The 19,731-nt window shown below is 42.7% G+C and overlaps 1 protein-coding gene across 7 annotated transcripts in view; it reads left to right on the forward strand.

The window, feature by feature from the left end:
- Positions 1-8,677, forward strand: part of P4HA2 (prolyl 4-hydroxylase subunit alpha 2) — a 34,119-nt gene extending 25,442 nt beyond the window's left edge. For 5 of the 7 annotated variants that reach the window (XM_087816397.1, XM_087816396.1, XM_087816399.1 and 2 more), the window contains 5 exons: positions 3,215-3,268; positions 3,828-3,893; positions 5,673-5,741; positions 6,126-6,222; positions 8,029-8,677. In XM_087816397.1, the coding sequence (XP_087672523.1) occupies positions 3,215-3,268; positions 3,828-3,893; positions 5,673-5,741; positions 6,126-6,222; positions 8,029-8,099 (357 nt within the window). In that variant the 3' untranslated portion in view covers positions 8,100-8,677. Of the gene's footprint in view, positions 1-3,214; positions 3,269-3,718; positions 3,779-3,827; positions 3,894-5,672; positions 5,742-6,125; positions 6,223-8,028 lie in introns of all 7 variants that reach the window. The other 2 variants (XM_016197111.2, XM_087816400.1) reach the window with 2 other exon arrangements.
- The last annotated feature ends 11,054 nt before the right edge of the window (positions 8,678-19,731 follow it).

The raw sequence follows: 19,731 nt of genomic DNA on the forward strand, positions 1-19,731 counted from the left end.
AAGAGAAATAAGGGCTCTCACTGCACTAGATGCATCCCAGTTGGCTTTGTTGTGATTCATATCTTCCTAGAGCAGGCTTTTTGTTGTTAAGATATCGGTGACTACTTCTCGCACATCAGAGCTGGTGTTAGAATTCTCATGGTCCTGATCAAGTACAACATTTTGCTTGATTGGCTGATTCCGTATCCTGGACTGAGTGGCTGAGAAGAGTGGACAGAACATGTGCCTCTGTTGCTCTCCTGGCTGGCCGCCTCACTGTACTCTCTGTACCCTATCTCACATACAGCCCCAGAAAACAGCACCTTTTGCTTGGATTGGCTTCTCTGTCACAACCCTGTTTTCATCTTACTTGGCCTCTCATCACATTGTAGCTCAATGGATGATGGGAATCTGAGTGCCAGAATTCCCAGTGGAGGGGCTCTTATAGTCAAGGCTCTTCTAGAAGATCCAGACCACTGCCAGGGGGCTGAGACATCTTTTTTTTTTTTTTTTTTTTAAATCCTCACCAAGGATATGGTTTTCATTGATTCTAAAGAGAGAGGAAGGGGGAGGGAGAAAGAGAGAGAGAAACATCAGAGTGAGAGAGAAACATGGATCCAAGATTGCTTCCAATACATGCCCTGACTGGGGACTCAAACCCATAACCTGGGTATGTGCCTTGACTGGGAATCAAACCTGCGCCCCTCCGGTGCACGCGATGATGCTCCAACCAACTAAGCCACACTGGCCAGGGTGAGACAGCATTTTTGTTCGCGTCATTCTTCTAGGAGCTGCCTTGGCATTTCCTTTGCCAGTCACTGCTGAAAGCTTTGATCCTACATGGTCTGGGGGACAGTAACCTGGGCTTCAGCCTCTGTCTCTTAAGTGCTCACTCCACATGGACTGCTTGCAGTGTGATAAAGGCACATGAGCGTCTCTGTGGGAACACTGCAGCCTTCTGGATAGGAACTGGTTCTTCTGCTACTTGTTGACACTTTTCCAGCTGTAGTTGATGTGTTTGTTTTAGATCATTTAGAAGATAAGGGGGCAGTTGAGGTTTTATTGTGAATGGGATGAGAGCCAAATAGAAGAAGAGAGACTACACTGCTAGAATTCTCTTAAAATTGAAAACACTTCTGACTCCCAACTCATCAAACTCTCAGCCTCACCAAAAAAGTGCTTTTTTTTTTTTTGCCTTGACTCTGATCTAAGCACTATAAAAACCCATAAATTTCAAATGACCAACTTTCTAAAGGTTCAAATGAATGCCTCCTCACAGGAATCAGTTTTGATGTGCAATGGCTTATTACTAAAGGTATGAATCTGGGGACCAGAGTTTGCCCAGTAAATCTGATTGCTGCAAATCCAGAAGTTTCCATGACACTTGCACTATATGGGAACAGTATTAGATAGTGTGTAGGTACAGTAGCTTCAGCACCATGATCAAATGTGGTTCCCTAACTGTTAAAGCCAGCTAGCCTGGCCAGAGTGGCTCAGTGGTTGAATGTCGATCTATGAACCAGGAGGTCATGGTTTGATTCCCAGTCAGGGCACATGCTCGGGTTGCAGGCTTTGTCCTTAGTAGGGGGCGTGCAAGAAGCAGCCGATCAGTGACTCTCATCATTGATGTTTCTATTCCCTCTCTCCCTCTCCTTTCCTCTCTCTGAAAAACAACAACAAAACACATTAAAAAAAAAAAAAAAGATAAGCCAACTAGAGCAAGGCAGCTCTTCCTCTACCTGGGATCCGAACATGTAAGCACTCCATCCAACAAGTGGGAGTGTTGGAAAATACAGTCATATGACAAGCAGTGATGGAATTTTCCCGAGTGCAGTGGCACAATGACCACAGTCATGTTTAAAATTTTCTTTTAAGTTCTTGACTAGAGTGGACCCACAGAAAAAGCATTTGTACTGTCAGTTCACCAACTGCCCTAGCATTTTCCTCCCTAGAGGCACCTCCAGCCTTTGGGCCACCTGCCGAAACAATGACTGGATTTCCAGGTGTTTTTGGTGTGGGAATCTTGAAGGCTGAAGCAGTGGATGACAGCATTTTTTCATCCCCTGATTTTTCGTATCAACATTTTTATTTTTGTGGAGACTGAAAACCATGCTGCCCAAATTCTGCACTTCATTCCATGAGACAAATACTGTTTATGCTCCAACAGGAGGATTCTCTCTGGTAAAACCCACTTCCCTGCCCTTGCCCACGAAGCCCCCATTGTTGCCGGTTTTGCAGCATTTCTCACCTGATGGTTGAAATTGCTGAGAATAATACACTGAAAGTACCAATTTTCTGAGGACTAATAGCTGAGCCCCAAAGATTTTTAGGGCTTCAGTATGACACAGTAGCCAAGTGTTCCCAGATGGACTTTGATGGTGCCACTTGATTGACCAGCTTTCATATCAGATTCTGAACATCTTGAACATTGTCTCTGTCTCCTGAAGCTAAAATAACCATTGTGATCTAGGACTTACATTGTGCTGATAAACTATTCACAAAGACGTTTATAATTTCTAATCCAATTAATGACACCTGGTAGTTGCTGCGGCTGAGGTGGCTCAGGTCCTATTCCAGGTCCGGGCTCCTGCTGGGGGCGCTGAAGTAGGGCAGCAGCTCTGGCCACCCTGCAGCCGCCGCCCATGTCCTGTTGCTTCACGTGGAGGCAGAAGTACTTCATGCAGTGGACCACTGTGGATGGAGGAATATGTTCACCCTGCCCAGCCTGACCAGGAACAGCTCCTGGGGCATGGAGACAGACATGGCAGGAGCAGTGCCAGACACTGAGAAGCTCCCAAACTAGTATTAAAAAAAATCCCAATCTTGAGTTGGTTGGTGGCTTTCCTCTGGATGACCTCATTATCTCCCAAACAAACAGGGCTCAGGCCAGGGCCTGTCTCAAGGGCTCCCCCTGCTGCCGTCTGAGTGTCCCTGAAGGGCTGGAGCTTCACAGTGGCCACATGCAGGTGGCTCATCTTGCTCTGTTTGGGAAACCACATTTGTGCTGCAACCTTACCCTTCCTCTGGCTGTAGACATGTTTGCAGTGTTTGCTCTGCCCGTGCTGGCTGGGCATAGATACCTTCCACCTTAGAGAGGCTGGTCTTGGAGGTTGTGGTTGTTTGAGGGTTCAGGTTGTTCTAGTTGTTACCTGGGAAGATAGTTCCCCTGGGGAGATGGGCTGCTTTGGGGCTGTTCATGCTGCTGACAAGGTCCTACGTTGTTATTTCCCACCAGGTTGCTAATTACGGAATGGGAGGACAGTACGAACCGCATTTTGACTTCTCTAGGGTAAGGCCCAAATCACCGGTGCTTTCAGAGGGGCCTGCTCCAGGTTTGAGAAAGCTGGAGCTTGTAGAAGCACTTCAGCCTCCATATCAGGATCCCTCGCCTCACCAGGGCCAACTCTTTGTTTTTGGAAAAGCCCAAATCTGGAACCACGGGGCGTGCAGAGCCCAGTGCAGCCTGGGTGTTTTCCCTGTGATGTGGGGAGTGTTCTTCCTGCCCAACCCTGTCATTCTTTGCCCTGACTGTACAGCAGAGGACCTCACTAGGTCTCTCTGAAAGCTGTTCCTACCCCCTCCCCATGCCCTGCTAGGGTGTGCTTGGCAGCCTTTGCCCATGGTCCAGGCTGATGGATGGAACGCAAACTTATTACCTTCCCTGACCCTTTTGGTCCCAGTCGGTGGGTGGTGGGTGAAGTCAGTTGCAAACTTGGGTGAAAGTTGTTGTTTGTTGCAGCGACCTTTCGACAGCGGCCTCAAAACAGAGGGGAATAGGTTAGCGACGTTTCTTAACTATGTAAGTATCGGGTCCAGGTCTGCCTTTTCACTCTCACTTAATTTTATAGAGCGATGAGCAAGATGTTTTCAAGCATTTAGGGACGGGGAACCGTGTGGCCACATTCTTAAACTACGTGAGTATGATGTGTGCAGTGTGTGGGCCTTAGGAGGAGTCTGGGTCCAGAAAGCTCTCATTTCCACTCCTGTCAGGGCTGAAAGCACCAGCCTTGCTCAATGGCTGGGCCCTTTTGGCCCTCAGTACCCTTCTTGGCTGGAGTAGGGAGTTGGCCTTTGTTTCCATCTATGGGTTCCCCCTGGCCCTCAGGACCTTCACATTCCTGGCTCCTTTTTGATGGGCCCAGGGAATTTTGCTAGTCTGAAATTTTGGGGTGGGTGCCCCAGAAAGTTCCCTCCTTGGCAGCAGAGTGAGGAAGTAGTCGTGAGGTGCTCTTACATGAAAGCCGCCTTTGTTTCTCCTGTCTGCCACACTTGGTGTCCTGTCTCCCACAGACTACTTGTACTCCAGCCACAGCCGTTGGGTTTTCCTCACATGAGCAACAGTTTCCTCCCCTCTCTGCTGAGAGAGCCAGCCCTAAAGAGGTGTAGAAGCTGTTAAGAAACTTAGAGACAGATGCCTGTGTCCACTTTCCCCTCTGGTTTCTCATTTAAGTTTTTATTGTGTGGCTTTTATGTGCTGGAGACTGCCATGAACATTCTGGTGAGCAGGACATGTGTGGCCTCTCTTCTAAGGCTGACAGTCTAATATGAGAGGCTTACTTTAAATATAGGAGAGGTAATTATTTCGTTACCATGGTGACAACAGCTTTGAGGACGACAGCTCAGGGTTGGCATTCAGAGAAGTCCTCCCTTGGGAAGTAACATGTCAATATTGAGACTTGAAGGTTGAGTGGAAATTAGTTGGTGGAACTTGGTTTCTGGCAGAGGAGAGAGTGTGTGGAGACCTGGAAGAGAGAAGGAGCGTGGGATGTTGGAAAAATAGAAAAAGGCTGGTGGCTCAGAGACATGGATTGATAGTGGCTAGAGGGAGAGGCTGGTGAGACTGACAGGGCCTTTGGGTTCTAGAAAAGAGTCTGGATTTGATTCTCAGGTCTGTGGCCATTAGGGGTTTTCATCTTACTCATTTTCCATGTCTGTCGAGTGTCCTTCAGTCTGTCTGGTATGTGTCCTGTGGAAATATTTATTAACTGCAAATGTTATTACATTAGAGGCAAAAAACTTGAAGTGAGAGAGCCAGATGAGAATGAATTGGTGCTTTGGGCTTGAGTTGAGGTACACTCTGTGGGCATGAGTGCAGCCTTGCTTCCATGGAATTTGTATTCTGTTTAGTTTGAGGCTTTACCATGGGAGAAAGCAGGGCTTCTGTAGAGACAATGCCCTACCTACCCACCCAGATGGCCTGGGGAAGGCTCTGTTCTGGGAAGGTGGAGGTCTAACTAGAGCAACAAGTTTTTAGAGCCAGAGAAACAGCCCACAGTAGGGGCCACAGATGGTGTTGGACGCATCAGGGAGCTCCTGGTCAGGGCAGCTCATGGGGTATAGTGGCTTAGGTAAGGCCCAGGCTGAATGGGGACATAAGGGGTGGAGGTCAGGCAGGCATTTTCTGGGTACAGACTTAGATTGTTCCCCTCTGAGGACAGCTGGGATGTGGGTCTCCTGCCGGCCTGCAGCTCCTGAGTGCCCATGGCATTGTTTGTCCTGATGAATCATACAGATTAAGCAGGATTTAGGGAAGAGTCTTTCTTAGCTGAAGGGCTGGCTGTGGAGCAGAGCCTCCAAGCCATGCTGCTCATGCTCAGAGGAGGCTGATCTGCACACCTTGTCATATCCTTCATGGCTCAGTTGCGCTGAAATCCTTGGGTAGAAGGACCAAGTTCTATGCCTTGTATTCTCAGATGAGTGATGTAGAAGCTGGTGGTGCCACTGTCTTTCCTGATCTGGGGGCTGCAATTTGGCCTAAGAAGGTAAGTTCTGGTTCTTCAGGTTCTGATGTTGAAGCAGGGCTTTATGTTCCCCAGTCCCATTCCCTGGTCTGCTTGACTCTCACTGGGAGGGGCCTTAGCCCATTCTTGTCTAAATTCTGACCTTATAACCTCAGCTTCCATCTGGGAAGAAGAAATAAGGAGGGAGGTCCCGTAGGGGCAGGTAGGTTTGCAGACATCCACCACCCTGTGAAGCGTAGGTGCTTTCTGGGGATCTTTTCTATTGCTGGAATCCCAGAGTCCTGTCCCCCTGTACATGGGAAAGTGAAGGTGTTTCTGCTCAGGGAGGGACTCTGTGGTGCTCAGAGTCAGGTTCTCGAGCCCATGTCTAAGGATGTTGTCTGACAGGCTGTCTCTTTTCTGCAGGGCACAGCAGTATTCTGGTACAACCTCTTGCGGAGTGGGGAAGGCGACTACCGAACGAGACACGCTGCTTGCCCTGTGCTTGTGGGTTGCAAGTGGGGTGAGTGGCTTAAGGAGTGGTGTTGGCCTTGGTGGCCTCGGCCTGAGTTTTAGTGGTCATCCCTAGACTCTGAGCTGGGAAACAGCTGCTGCCAGATTTTCACAAAGCCAAGACTGTCTCCCTTTTTGAAGTGTTTTTTGTTGTTGTTGTTTTTTAATCCTGCTAACTGGTAGTTCCACCCAGCCACATCGCTGTCTATGTGCCAAACTGGGTATGTGCCATGACAACCATTTGAGTTCACTCTTGGAGATGCCAAGAGAGCCGAGGAAGCCCTGAGAAAGAATAGCTGGACAAGCATCAGAGGTCCAGGATGGCTCCCCAGAGCGATGGACTCTGGCAAGGGCCCTGAGGGAACCTTGGGGGAGAACCGGAATCAGAGAAGGGAAGGGGTGTCCCAGTAAAGCAAGGCACAGCAACAAGGCACAGGCTAAAACCAGTACCACAGGTGTGGGAACTGGCTCCCTTTGTCACTTGGATAAGGGGAGGCCTGTGGCATAGGGATCAAGAGATGAGGCTGGAGGCTGGGATCAAACCGCAGAGGCTGAAGCTTGGGCCTTATTCTGAAAGCACCGTGAGCCACGGAGAGGCTTGAACCAGCACATGACAGGAAGGGATTCCAAAGAGATGAGTTTGTAGCCCTCCTGGGGAGTTTTGGGGATAAATAGTGATAGATTCACAGAAAATTGAGCAAATGAAAATGAAAATTGAGGCAATTTGCTGACCGAGGAAAAGTTGTACAAGAAAGGAAATAAAAGTATAATCTATTAGGTGGCTCATGTGTGAGCAATATTCACATGACATAACAATGTAACACTGAATATTAATGTAACTAAGACCTGTGATTTAACTATATTAGGCAGTTAGGAGGTAATAGTATGTGTTTTACGGGGTAGAATAAAAGAATTCCAAAATTGAAAGTCAAGAAATAGCACTATAAGCATGTTATTTAGAAAAAGGATAAATATCAGAAGAAACAAGTGAAGAAGTTGAATGTCCTCTGGAAGCGGGGATCGGTGGTGGGAAGGGGTAGGTAGAAGATTGCTGTTTATCAATATAAGCTTTGTAGACAGTTTGATTTTTTCAACTAAGTACCTGCATTCTTTAGTTAGCTTATATTTAAAATGTTCTATGGCTCCTGTAGTGCATTAGAATAAATTTGTTTTACTCATTGTGAAAGAGTCTGTTGAGGAATGAAGTCATGGTTCATGCCAATTTGGACAGCTTTAGTTGATCACTTGGCTACCCACGGCACACAGATTGGATCTGCTGGCCCACAGCTCCTGAGGTTGATGTCCAGGCCCTCCCCCATCTTGACAGGCTTCCTTGTCCTCATCTCCTACCTTTCAGTTCCCACCCTCCACTTTCCAGTAATATCAACTTGGCTGGGGTCCTTAACACACACCAGGGTGGTTCATGCCTTGATGCCTTTCTCACCCTGTTCCTACTCCCTGGACCCCCTCGGTATGGGAACCATCATGGTCTGTCCATCTTTTCCCCTGGACAACTCTTATTCAGCTTTATGCCCAGCCCTGGGGCCTTCCCTTCCCTCACACGGTTAGATGCCCTTTGGCTCTCTTTCTTTGGCAACTTTACACACATGCATCTTATGTCACTGGCAGACTTTTGTACAATTATCTGTTTATACATATGTGTTCCTCACTAGCTCCTGAGCAACTTGAGACCTCAGACCATGTGGTACTCAGGTCTGAATCACAGGCCCAGTGCAGGATTCATCCTGAAGGAGCCATTAATTTGGGGGGCTAATCTAACCAACAGGATTGTAACATACTTTTTATCTGTTTACAGTCTCCAATAAGTGGTTCCATGAACGAGGGCAGGAGTTCTTGAGGCCATGTGGATCAACAGAAGCTGACTGACATCTTTTCCTGCCCTTCCTCTTCCTGGTCCCACAGCCCTTTGTCTTCAAGTTCAACGTGACAAACACCTTTGTACGTTCCAGCCCCTGTCAGGCGGGTCTTTGGAGTAGTGAATGTTTGTCTGGAGCAGACCAAGTGGACAGGGGAGGGTCCTGGGTGACCTCGGTCCCAGCCTTTCCAGTCAGCCTGTGCCGTCTCGCGTCAGAGCGGTTGCAGCAGAGTCAGGTTGTCTGGCACCTAGCAAGGTGCCTTTGTACCTCAGATGCTTTAGGTGTGAGATATTTCAGTGAACCAAAGTTCTGATACCTTGTTTACATGTTTGTTTTTATAGCATTTCTATTGATGTGGCTTTAACCAAAAAATAAAATGTCCCTGCCAGAAGCCTTAAAGAGCCTCGTTTGGAGTATTTTTTAAGACGGGAGCTTTTACCAAGTTCACCATCATTTCCTGTGTCTCTCTGGAGGCAGAATCTGGGTAATGAGTGGCAAAACCCTGACCTTGGGTACTAGATCTGGTTTCAACACTTACCAGGTTTCAGTGTCCTTTCTGGAAAGTGAGGGAAATAGTCTCTCTTGGTCTCCCAGAGAGCATAGAGATCATGCATGTTCATGACTATGATGCTGTTATAGTTTGAAATTTATTTTTAAATTTTGAGATACACAGAGGTATAAAGAATAGAAGGCAGTAAGCACGAGCACCCGTGTCACCGCCACCCAGATAATTTTCAAATCCGCACCTCAGGAGCCCCTTTGAGCCCCTCCTGGGTCATGTGTCCTACCCTGCAGGTGGTACCTCGGGGGTAACCATTTTCTCATGATTCGTGACAGTCATTCCTTTGCTTTGCTTTGTAGTTTTACTGTCTACGTCTGTATCTCTAAATAAGTAGTCATTTTCTTGTCCTGGATTTTCAACTTTTTGTAAACAGAATCAGAGTATATATTTTTGGTGTTTGGCTTCCTTCATTCAATGGTTATTTTAAAGATTCATCTATGTTGTTCTTTAGCTGCAGCCTGTTTTAATTTGTATAGTTCATTCAGTTTTGTTAATGTACATTCTAGGACAATGCCATAATATTGCCCATACACTGTTGAATAGACATTTGAGTTGGTTTCAGTTTTTGTACATTATGAATAATGCTGCCATTTGCAGTTGTTTTTTTAGTAGAATTTTTTGCTTTTTTTTTTTTTTTAAATATATCTTTATTGATTTCAGAGAGAGGAAAGGAGAGGGAGAGAGAGATAGAAACACCAATGATGAGAGAGTCATTGAGCCGCTAGCCTGCAACCCGGGCATGTGCCCTGATCCGGGCGAACCCCGATTGCCTAGATCCTGGGTCGACACTCAACTGCTGAGCCATGCCCGGCCGGGCCATTTGCAGTGTTATATATGATTCCTGCTGTACATAAACACATATTTCTGTAGTATGTATATCTATAAGTGGAAATGCTGTGTCTTAGTAGATGAGTCTGCAATACCATATAATATATTCCAGAGTGGTTATGCACATTCTCACCAGGAGTAAATGAGAGTTCTTGTTATCCCAACCTTCTCCAATATCTGCTATTGGCATACTTTTGAATTTTAGCCAGCTTGTTACATGTATATTACTAATTTTAACATGATTGTTAATGACATTCAATACCTTTCTGTATGTTTATTAGTCTTTAGTTTCTTTATGTGTCTACTCAAGTCTTTTTCTTACTGATTTATAGGAATTATTTTTTATTTTTTTGTTGTTAATCCTCACCAGAGGATATTTTTTCTGTTGATTTTTAGAGAGAGTGGAAGGGAAGGAAGGAGGAAGGGAGGGAGGGGGAGAAAAAGACAGAGACAGAGAGATATCAATGTGGGAGAGACACATCAATTGGTTGCCTCCCACACAGGTCAGGATCAGACCTGCAACCCACATATATGCCCCTTGACTGGGAATCGAACCTGCGACTCTTCACTGCATGGGCTGACACTCTAACCACTGAGCAACACTGGCAGGGTGGAATTTTTAATATATTATGGACACAAGCTCTTTGTTGGTTATGTTTTGCAAATTATAGCTTTTTTCTAGTTTGTCTTTTCATTCTTAGTTCTGTCTGTTGATGAATAGTGCTTAAATTTTATGTTAAATTGTTTAAGAAATTCTTCCATACCCTAAGGTCATGAAAACATTTCCTGTATTCTTTTCTAAAAGCATTATAATGTCTTTTTCATTTATGTTTTTAATTCTTCTGTGTGTTTTTTTTTTAAATTTATCTTTATTGTTGAGAGTATTACAGGTGTCCCATTTTCCCCCCCCAATTGACCCCCTCCACTTCACTCCCACCCCCTCCCCAGGCCTTCACCCTGTTATTAACTGTGTCCATGGATTATGCATATATGCATATAACTTCTTTGGTTAATCTCTTCCCACCCTCCACCGCCCTTCCCTCTTTCCTCGGAAATATGATCATCTGTTTCCTGCATCAATGTCTCTGGATCTATTTAGTTTGTCAGATTCTTTTGTTCATTAGCTTCTTCTTAAAGACCCTTCAACTTTTCCTGTAGTGCTGGTCTGGTGGTGATGAACTCCTTTAGCGTTTTCTTATCTGTGAAGCTCTTTATCTGACCTTCAGTTCTAAATGATAGTTTTGCTGGGTAGAGTAGTCTTGGTTGTAGTTCCATGTTTTTCATCACTTTGAATATTTCTTGCCACTCCCTTCTGGCCTGCAAGGTTTCTGTTGGGAAATCAGCCGACAGTCGTATGGGTGCTCCCTTGTAGGTAACTAACTGCTTTTCTCTTGCTGCTTTTAAGATTCTCTCTTTGTCTTTAACCTTTGGCATTTTAATTATGATGTGTCTTGCTGTGGGCCTCTTTGGGCTCCTCTTGTTTGGGACCCTCTGTGCTTCCTGGACTTGTAAATCTATTTGTTTTTGTGTATGTTAGGAGGTACAAGGATCTACTTACAAAGTTCTTTTTGCATATTTTATTAGGATAAGATAGGCTTATGCTAAAGGAGTAAAATAACCCCTAAATCTCAGTGGCTTAATATATAAAACTGTGTCTCATGTAAAAAAATCACTGGGTTTAGGGCAATTGCCACCTACCTACTGCCATATAATTTTCCTCTAGTGCTTTCCATTGGCAGAACCTACAAGGAAGCCAGCTGGCAAGGAAATCTGGGAAATATAGTTTATGGAGTTACAACTCCAATATAACTGCAGAGTTTGGAAGGATGAGCTTAGAGATGAGAAATAACAGTAAAATTACTGGCATGCTAGGTGGTTTCTTTCTTTTTTCTTTTTTTCCTGTTTGAGATTCTTTGGGCTTCTTGAATCTGTATAATAGTATCTTTAATCAGTTTTGGAAATTATTAAATCATTTGCTCTTTCAATATTTTTTCTGTTCCTTTTGAAACTCATTAAATGTAAATTAAACTATATCATACTATTCTTATCTCTTAACCTGTCTTATATTTTTTATATCTATGCTATATATTTGGAAAATTTTTACAACTATTTTCTAGTCTACTAATTTTCTATTAACTACACCTAGGAGTTTTTATTTGAACACTTTAAAGATTTAATTTCATTATTTTCTAGTTTACAACCATTTTTTTAAAAATTCAACTATCTTGTTCTTTTGTTTTTCCTTTGAGAGTAATCCCCCCCCCCATTCCCTGCTGTCTACTTTTTAAAAATTTTTTATTGATTTGAGACAGGCGAGAGAGAGGGGGAGGGAAGGAGGGAAACACTGATCGGTTTCTGGGAATCAAACCCGCAACCTGGGTATGCACCCTGACCAGGAATTGACCCCGCCACCTTTTGGTGTATGGGAGGACACTCCAACCAACTGAGCCACACTGTCCAGAGGCCTGCTGTCTGCTTTTAAAGATTTTTCTTTGTTTTTGTTTTCAGTGATTTTAGTATTATAATACTTAGGGTGGGTTTCTTTCTGTTATTTTTCTTGTTGGGGTTTATAGAGCTTCTTGAATTGGTGAGTTAATGTCTTTGATCAGGTTTGGGAATTTCTCAGATATTATTCAAATATTGTTTCTGTCCCACTTTCTCTCTCTCCTTGTTTTCTAGACTTCAATAATCTGGATGTTAGAAATTTTAATTATATCTATGTCAGCTTTCTTTTCTGTGTCTCCCATTCTTTTCTCTCTCTTTTGCTTCAGACTAGATATTTTCTATTGATCTGTCTTCCAATTTATTCTGCTGCTAAACCCATCTATTGAGTTCTTAATTTCAGTTATTGTATTTTTCAGTTTTAGAATATCCATTCATTATTTTTAATAGGTTCTAATTCTCTAGGGAATTTGTTTCTTGCTTTCTCCACATTTTTCTTGTACTAATGAATCAGTTATTTAAAACCTATTGTCTGATAACTCCGTGATTTAGATTATCTGTGAATCTCTTTCTATTGTCTTTTTCCCCCTTGGTTTCTGGTCATTTGGTCCACTCTGTTGGTATGCCTGGTAGTTTTGATTGAATGCTGCACACTGTGTATGACAAATTATATAGGCTTCGGATGGTGATAATCTTCTACACAAAGGGTTCACCATTTCCTCTTCTAGGTAGAGGGGGGATTGATCACCTTAATCCAAATCAAAGCCTGAGTCAGCTTAATTAAGGCTGGCATGCAGTTTTCTTAAGACTCTCCCTCTAGTTTACCCTTATTTTCCTCTTTATAATAGGTAATAGTCCTCCAGGGGTTTTCCAGTTGAGAGCCTAAAATGTTCACTGGATCTTCCCCCCATACCCCACACCCTACACCCAAGCAGTTCTGTAGCTCTAATCCTTGTATTCTGGGTATCTAAACACTGTCCCCAAAAATTCATTTTTTTATTCAGAGGTTTTCTGCTTAGTTTCTTGACATTCCATTCTGCACAGCTTCAGAATTCAGAAAATATCTTAGTGAGTAAACAGGCTGAGTGGTTGACTAAGCTCTTAGTCTCTCCTATTTAATATTCTAACAGACTAGAGTCTAATTTTTGTCTTTCAGTGCCCCTTGAGACTGCCAAGGTTTCTCTGCCTCTTGGCAGTTGCCCATTGCTCAAGTCCTTTATCAGGTCCTCAGTCTCTTACCCCATGCCTAGACTCAGTAAATGATCTATGGATAAAAGAGGCAACAGACCTTTGGCTCACCAACCTGAGATTCATATTCCCCAGAATCTTGATGCACAAGCCCCTTTTTCTTCAAAACAATTTCTAGGAGATTTTATCCAGCTTTTATGGTTGTTTCTGCTATGAAAGTTGGTCTTCATAAGCGATTCTGTTTTAGTTGGGAGTCATTCATTTGAGTTTTAAAAATTCATTTTCATGTGAAAAACATGCAGAAAACCTTGTGTTTGATATCTTCCTTACCAAACACCATACCAGTTATCTGGTATGTCTTGGACATTTCCTGCATTTGGCATGAAATCAGCCTTCTGTGTTGGTGCCTGCCTACCAATCCAGCGTGGTCCTGGGAACAAGCACAGAATAACTTTAGAGACAGAGCACTGTTTTCAGTAATCTTTATTAACCAACTTAACATTAACATGTTCAGTATGGCACCAAAGAGTTGAGCATTTCAGTATGCTTTCAATAGTGTGCTAGGTATGTTACAGTCTGTTTCAAATTCACAACAACTGTTTAGGTAATGAAAAAGCTGAAGGTCAGAAAGGTTAGGTAATGCACCTGAAGTCATATAAAGTCTCACTGCTGTTTAGTGAAAGGCCTAGGAATCAAACCAGATCTGGCAGTTTCCCAAAGCCTTTGCTCTAAAAAAGTAATTTATATTTTCATTCATTCAATAGTTATTAAAGATCAGATGTGGATTCAATGATGATAAAATACTGCCTTTACCTTTAAATAAGTCAGAGTGATGGAAGAGATCCATAAATAGATGTATGGAATGTGACAGGTCTAATAATGGAAGACCTGGTGCCTGAATAGGAGAGAGGAGGTTTGGAATTTTATACTACAGTAGGTAACATTAGATCGAGGTCTTGAAGCATAAGCAGAAATTTGCTTTCTGTGCTATCCCAGTTTAAAGTACATGCACACCTGGCCAGGTAGCTCAGCTGGTTAGAGCGTAGTCCTAATATGCGAAGGTTGTGGGTTCAATTCCTAGTCAGGGCACATACAAGAAAAAAAACCAATGAATGCATAAATAAGTGGAGCAAAAATTGATGTTTCTATCCCTCTAAAATTAAAATAAAATACATGCACATGGCTTAGAAAATAAGGAACAGAACTTACCATAAATAATTCTTCCCTACCCACTGGTCTCTTTCCCTAGTCCCGGTTCCTAGAGTAACCTCTTTCATTCTTTGTTATTAATTTTTCTGACTATAAATTGTGTACTTACAAAATGCTATCTCTTGATTTTTCCACTTTAGAAATTTGAGAAATGACCATGTAGCTAAATTCACTATCCTTCAATACACCTCCCTCTCCCTTTGCCATTTTAAAAAATATATATCTTTATTGATTTCAGAGAGATGAAGGGAGAGGGGGAGAGAGAGGTAGAAACATCAATGATGAGAGAATCATTGATCTGCTGCCTCCTGCACATCCCCTACTGGGGACTGAGCCTGCAGCCCCGGTATGTGCCCTGACCAGGAAGGGAACCGTGATCTCCTGGATCATAGGTCGATGCTCAACTGCTAAGCCACGATGGCCAGGCCACACTCTTAAATTAATGTGCAAAAATGCTACTTTCAATGAATTTAAATGTAACCTTTTTAATATTGTTCAAAGGATATATATTTTTAATTCAGTGAGTAGATAAAATATTATAGCTGTTCTAAAGACTACATTAAAACATACATACAAATCCTGAGGGGCATCAAGATGAAATGCAATCACGGCACTTTACACAAAGATGTTTGTTAAACATTAAAAGATAAAACATCAAATGACCAAATAGAATATGCTGAAATAGAAAGCAAAAATAGATTACAAATTTTTATGCAACATATCTGTATGGGATGTTGTTTTGAAATAAGTAGAAAAAATTAAGGGTTTAAAATAAAAAACCCATGACTATATATACAAAGCTGTGTGTTTAACAGAAGGCTTCTTTGCTTATAACAAATGAGAACAAGTAATTCTGAAGGTATGTTTGATTAAAGTAAAACTTTAGCAAGGTATATGAATATATTTCCTGAATTTGAAAGTGAAAAGAAATTGGAAATGTACAAATCACTGGATGAGTAAATCAAGTATTATAGGAAAAGTGTTTATCACATATAAATTGAAGAGATAATAGATATCCTAGAAATGGAGATATACAAAAACAAATGTGTTCTCAGTTATTTTGAATTTTTACCTGAATACACCTGATTACAAAAAGCAGCCTTTTCAACAGTCTAGTGATTTAAATCCTGTGGATATTTCATTGGAAGTAGTTTTAAGCAGCATACTGTATCAATAACTTATAATATAAAATCCTATTGTGTTTGGATCCTCTAAAACTGATTCACAAGTTTTTCTTAGTTCAACCTTACCCAAATTTGGAAGCCTTAGATAGTACAGGGGTCTCAAGGTTTAGGTGATTCTTACTAAATCCTATTCTTGCTAGATGCTAAAATTTAGCACAATATTTTGCAGATGAACTTGACCCTGACCCTAACCACAGCTGTTAAGTTTAGACCACTGCAACGAAGAAATCAACCAAATAACGTATGTAAGCAATGGCTAAGCCTGCCTTCAAGGAGACAGAGCTTTGGATGGGAATTCAGTCTGCTGTACTTGCTCAAAGTAAAGGAAACTACCTAATGACAAGTTGTTCTTGAATAGAACACACCAAGCAGCAAACTCCTTGAATTTGGTAGCAGAAGTGTCCAGGGAACTTTTTAAAAGCAATACCAGCCACAGTGGCATCCTACAAAATAAATTTCAGTAAACTGAAGTTAATTAAAAATTGTTTAAAATCTCACTTGATCAAGAGAAGTAAATTTTGAAGATTTTGACAAGTTTGCTTCCATTAAGGCCAGGAAAATGAAACTTAACAATTTTTATTTTGGGTATAATTAAACTTAAAAAATAATGTGAATTTTAATATACCAACTTTTCCATTTTAAAATATTTTCAACTAATCTAATATTTTGGGAACATTACTTAAAAATACACAAAAATGTGTATATAAAAGGCACATGTTTCCTTTCGCCTCAGGCTTCGATGTGGCTTGGCACAGCATTTTTCTTAAATTTTCAAACTTGGCATCTAAACTCTAACGTTCGAGTTGCCAGCTTTAGCAAATAAAAATACAAGACACCCAGTTAAACTTCAATTTCAGATAAACAGCGAATAATTTCGCGTGTGATAATACTAAAACTTTTTTCATCGCTTGTCCCACTGCAAATTCCACTGGGCAGCCCATATATTATCTAGCAACCCAAAATGTCATTACCCCGTGTAGTCGAGAACGCCGCCTACCCCGGTCTAATTTTACTCTTCCACCAGCGCAGGCTGGCACGCCGGCCGCCGCTTAGGCAGAGATGAAGCGGCCGTCCACGTGGGCAGTCACGTGGCTCCCGCGTCGGACTCACGCTGAGCGGCGTGGGCACGTTCAGTCCTTAGGTCTGGAAGACGCCGCGTGCTCACGACAAAGGGGCACAGGCGGCTGGGCCGGCTGAGGCGCGCACGCACCGCTCCACCACATTTGCCTCCATAGGACTTCTGCTTGCTGGTGTCTCTGCCTGGCATAGTCTCCCTTCAGGTAGTCACGGGGTTTCTGCCCTCATTCCCTTGAGACTAATCAAATGCCACCTTGCCAGTCAGACCTTTCATGACCACCACGAAGGCTCTGCGTTCTCATTCCCCTCCTTCTGCTCTATTTTTCTTTTTGGCGCTTACTGCCGCCCTTTAAATGAGATAGTTGATAGTTCACGGTCTGTCTGCCCCATTGGGAAGGAAACTTCTCGAAGGAAGGAGCTTTGTTTTTCAACTTTTCTAGCCCCAGCGCCCAAAATGACATCTGGCATAAGACACACAGCTTCTGGCTCAAGAGTCACCGAACTGAGGCCGTCAAGAGGGAGCGCAGGACCGGGATGGAGGCCTTGTGGGAGGTTTTGGGAAGGGGCGGGGCTTGTTGCGAGAGCTTCCGGGGGGCGGGGCCAGAGGTTTCTTGGTAAGGTTTGAGTTGGAACTCATGCTGCCCCAGGCGGGGCAGTGAGAATGTCTGGGGCAACGGGCTACAGTGGTGAGACTCGCTGTGATTGCTCTGGCATAGGGCTTATGGCCGACCTCTCCATTCAAGCTTGTCTGGTCTGAGCAGCCCCTGAGGACCAGCTTGGCAAGATGGCGTGGGGCTTGTGGGGCTCTTCCGGTGAGAGGGGTGGTGCTTGCAGGGCTGGTAGAGTAGAAGATGCACCCTGAGGGAGGGGTGGGCGGTGCTCAGTGAAGACTTGGAGGTAATTTCTAAGGCTGAGGCTACTTTAAAGAGATTTATTTAACTTCTGTGAACATTCTTTATTCTTCTGTTACTCGGGGAAAATAATATTTTTGTAAAGCGCTTGGGGGTTAAGAGAAGTAAGTGGTGGGAAAAGGCCACGGTATGTCACCTTGTGTTTTAAAGGAACTGTTCAGTGTCTTTCTGAAAGTGCTTTTGTAGTGTGGAGGTCAGCCAGCCTCAGGAGGTCCGTCTACCCAGATAGTACTCTCATCTCTGAAAAGTCAGTCTCTTCATGAATTTGCAGCCAACCTAACCTCAGTAAAGTAGTAAAACCCCTCTTGTACCCGATGGGCTCACAGTTGTCATCTTGATTATATGTTATATGTTTGTTTTTGTTTTTGTTTTTCAAGCTGACGTGGGGATTTTATTTTGTAGAAAAGCAACGTCTAGAGAATGCCACAGACAACCCTAGTATGTCTAAAGCATTATATATAAACATGATAATTGCCCATAATGACAATGCTGAAGCACGGAAAAATACCCAAGTACTTCCTTAATCCGAAAGTCAAATTATACTCAGTATGGTTTTAATGTCCTTATCTCAAAGTTCTGATATGCTGACATTGGTAAACCAGATAACCATATAATCATAACTTAAGGCAATACATAACTTAGTGATATCTAAGTCTTCTGGCAATACATAAACTTATACTCATCTGGTATATCTCCACACAAATATTTTAAATTCAAACTTCTTGGTCAAGCGATACAATACTTGAGTTCATTAAATATATTTAGACGTTTCCATTATACAAAGTTAAATGTTCAACTAAATTGGTAAAAAGTGCCCACTGTGGTTTTATGGGACCATTGATGCTTTGACAAAAATGTTTACAAATGTACTCTATACTTTTAATCTAAAACTTCCTTGTTTTCTTGATTTCATTGGCAGTATATGCTCCGTTTACTGTCCTCTCACCTCCCATTCTTCTTTTTTTAAATACATTTTCATTGATTTCAGATTGAGGAAGGGAGAGGAAGAGAGAGAAACATCAATGATGAGAGAAAGTCATTGATCAGCTACCTCCTACAGGCCACACTACTGGGGACTGAGCCTGCAACCCAGGCATGTCCCCTTACTGGAATCAAACCATTACCTCCTGGTTCATAGGTCAACGCTCAACTACTGAGCCACGCTGTCAGAGCCCATTCTCCATTTTTTGACACAGTCTAAGGCAAGTAATTCCCTAAAACTGATAAAGTGTTCAGGTTCCCCCTAGTGGCTAAACTCAGTAGACACTTTTAACTTTTTTGTTTCTTTGGTGAAGCACTTCATGATTCTTGGTTCTCCTTTCTTTCCCAGTCTCCCTTGCTGGCTCCTCTTCATTGACCCACCTTTCTCCTGTATATGATCCCTAGTCTAGTTCCTGTTTCCTTTTCACAATACTATATTGTAGGAGGAAGGATCTTATCCATTCCCACTACTTTAACAACCATTTATATGCTTATTATTTATTAAACTGTTTTTGCACTAAAGCCTTTCTCTTCAGTTCTAATCTAGACCTTTATATCCAACTCCCTAATGGATATATCTACCTGCACTTCACACATAAGTCTAGAATGGATGTTTCAGATTATTCAATTAGTGATCATAAATAGGGCCTGAGGTAGAAAAAATAGAGTGACAGTTAAACTTTGGGGTGAGAGACCCTCTTGAGAATCTTATGAAAAACAAGAACTTTCTCCCTAAAAAGGTGCATATTAACTTTTGCCTATAGTTTCAGAGCTTCCCAGATCTGCTACAGTTAGGGCTTCTTTACATGAAATGAAAAAGTGTGTTTTCATAGACATGCATCAGATTTAGAGCCTTACAATGAGAATACATTGTATTCCAGCTTCCATGGACCATTAACCCAAATTAATCTATCAAACTTATTTATGGAAACTTGACCTTTAGAAATAGCATCAAGAATGAAAAGTCTGGAGCCCAAGAAAGAGGGTTTCTGATTAAATGTGTGGATTGTCTGTTTCACAGTCCAAATGGGATCTATGTTAGCCTGGTCAGAAACCAAGATCTCTTTCAGACCTTTCAGAAAGTGCTGCTAGTGAGAGAGTAGACTGCTCCTCTCCTGAGGACCAGAGTACAGTGGAGAGCCTGAGGCCTGGTGTCTTGTGAGAGCCCTGATTGAGCTGGCAAGAATGATAGAGGTGCATGAGATTTCAGGGTGGTTTTTTTTTTTTTTTTCTAGTAGAACCAACCTTATTTGATTTGTA

Source organism: Miniopterus natalensis, chromosome 4 (genome assembly GCF_054644295.1).
Source record: "Miniopterus natalensis isolate mMinNat1 chromosome 4, mMinNat1.hap1, whole genome shotgun sequence".
NCBI lineage: Eukaryota > Metazoa > Chordata > Mammalia > Chiroptera > Miniopteridae > Miniopterus > Miniopterus natalensis.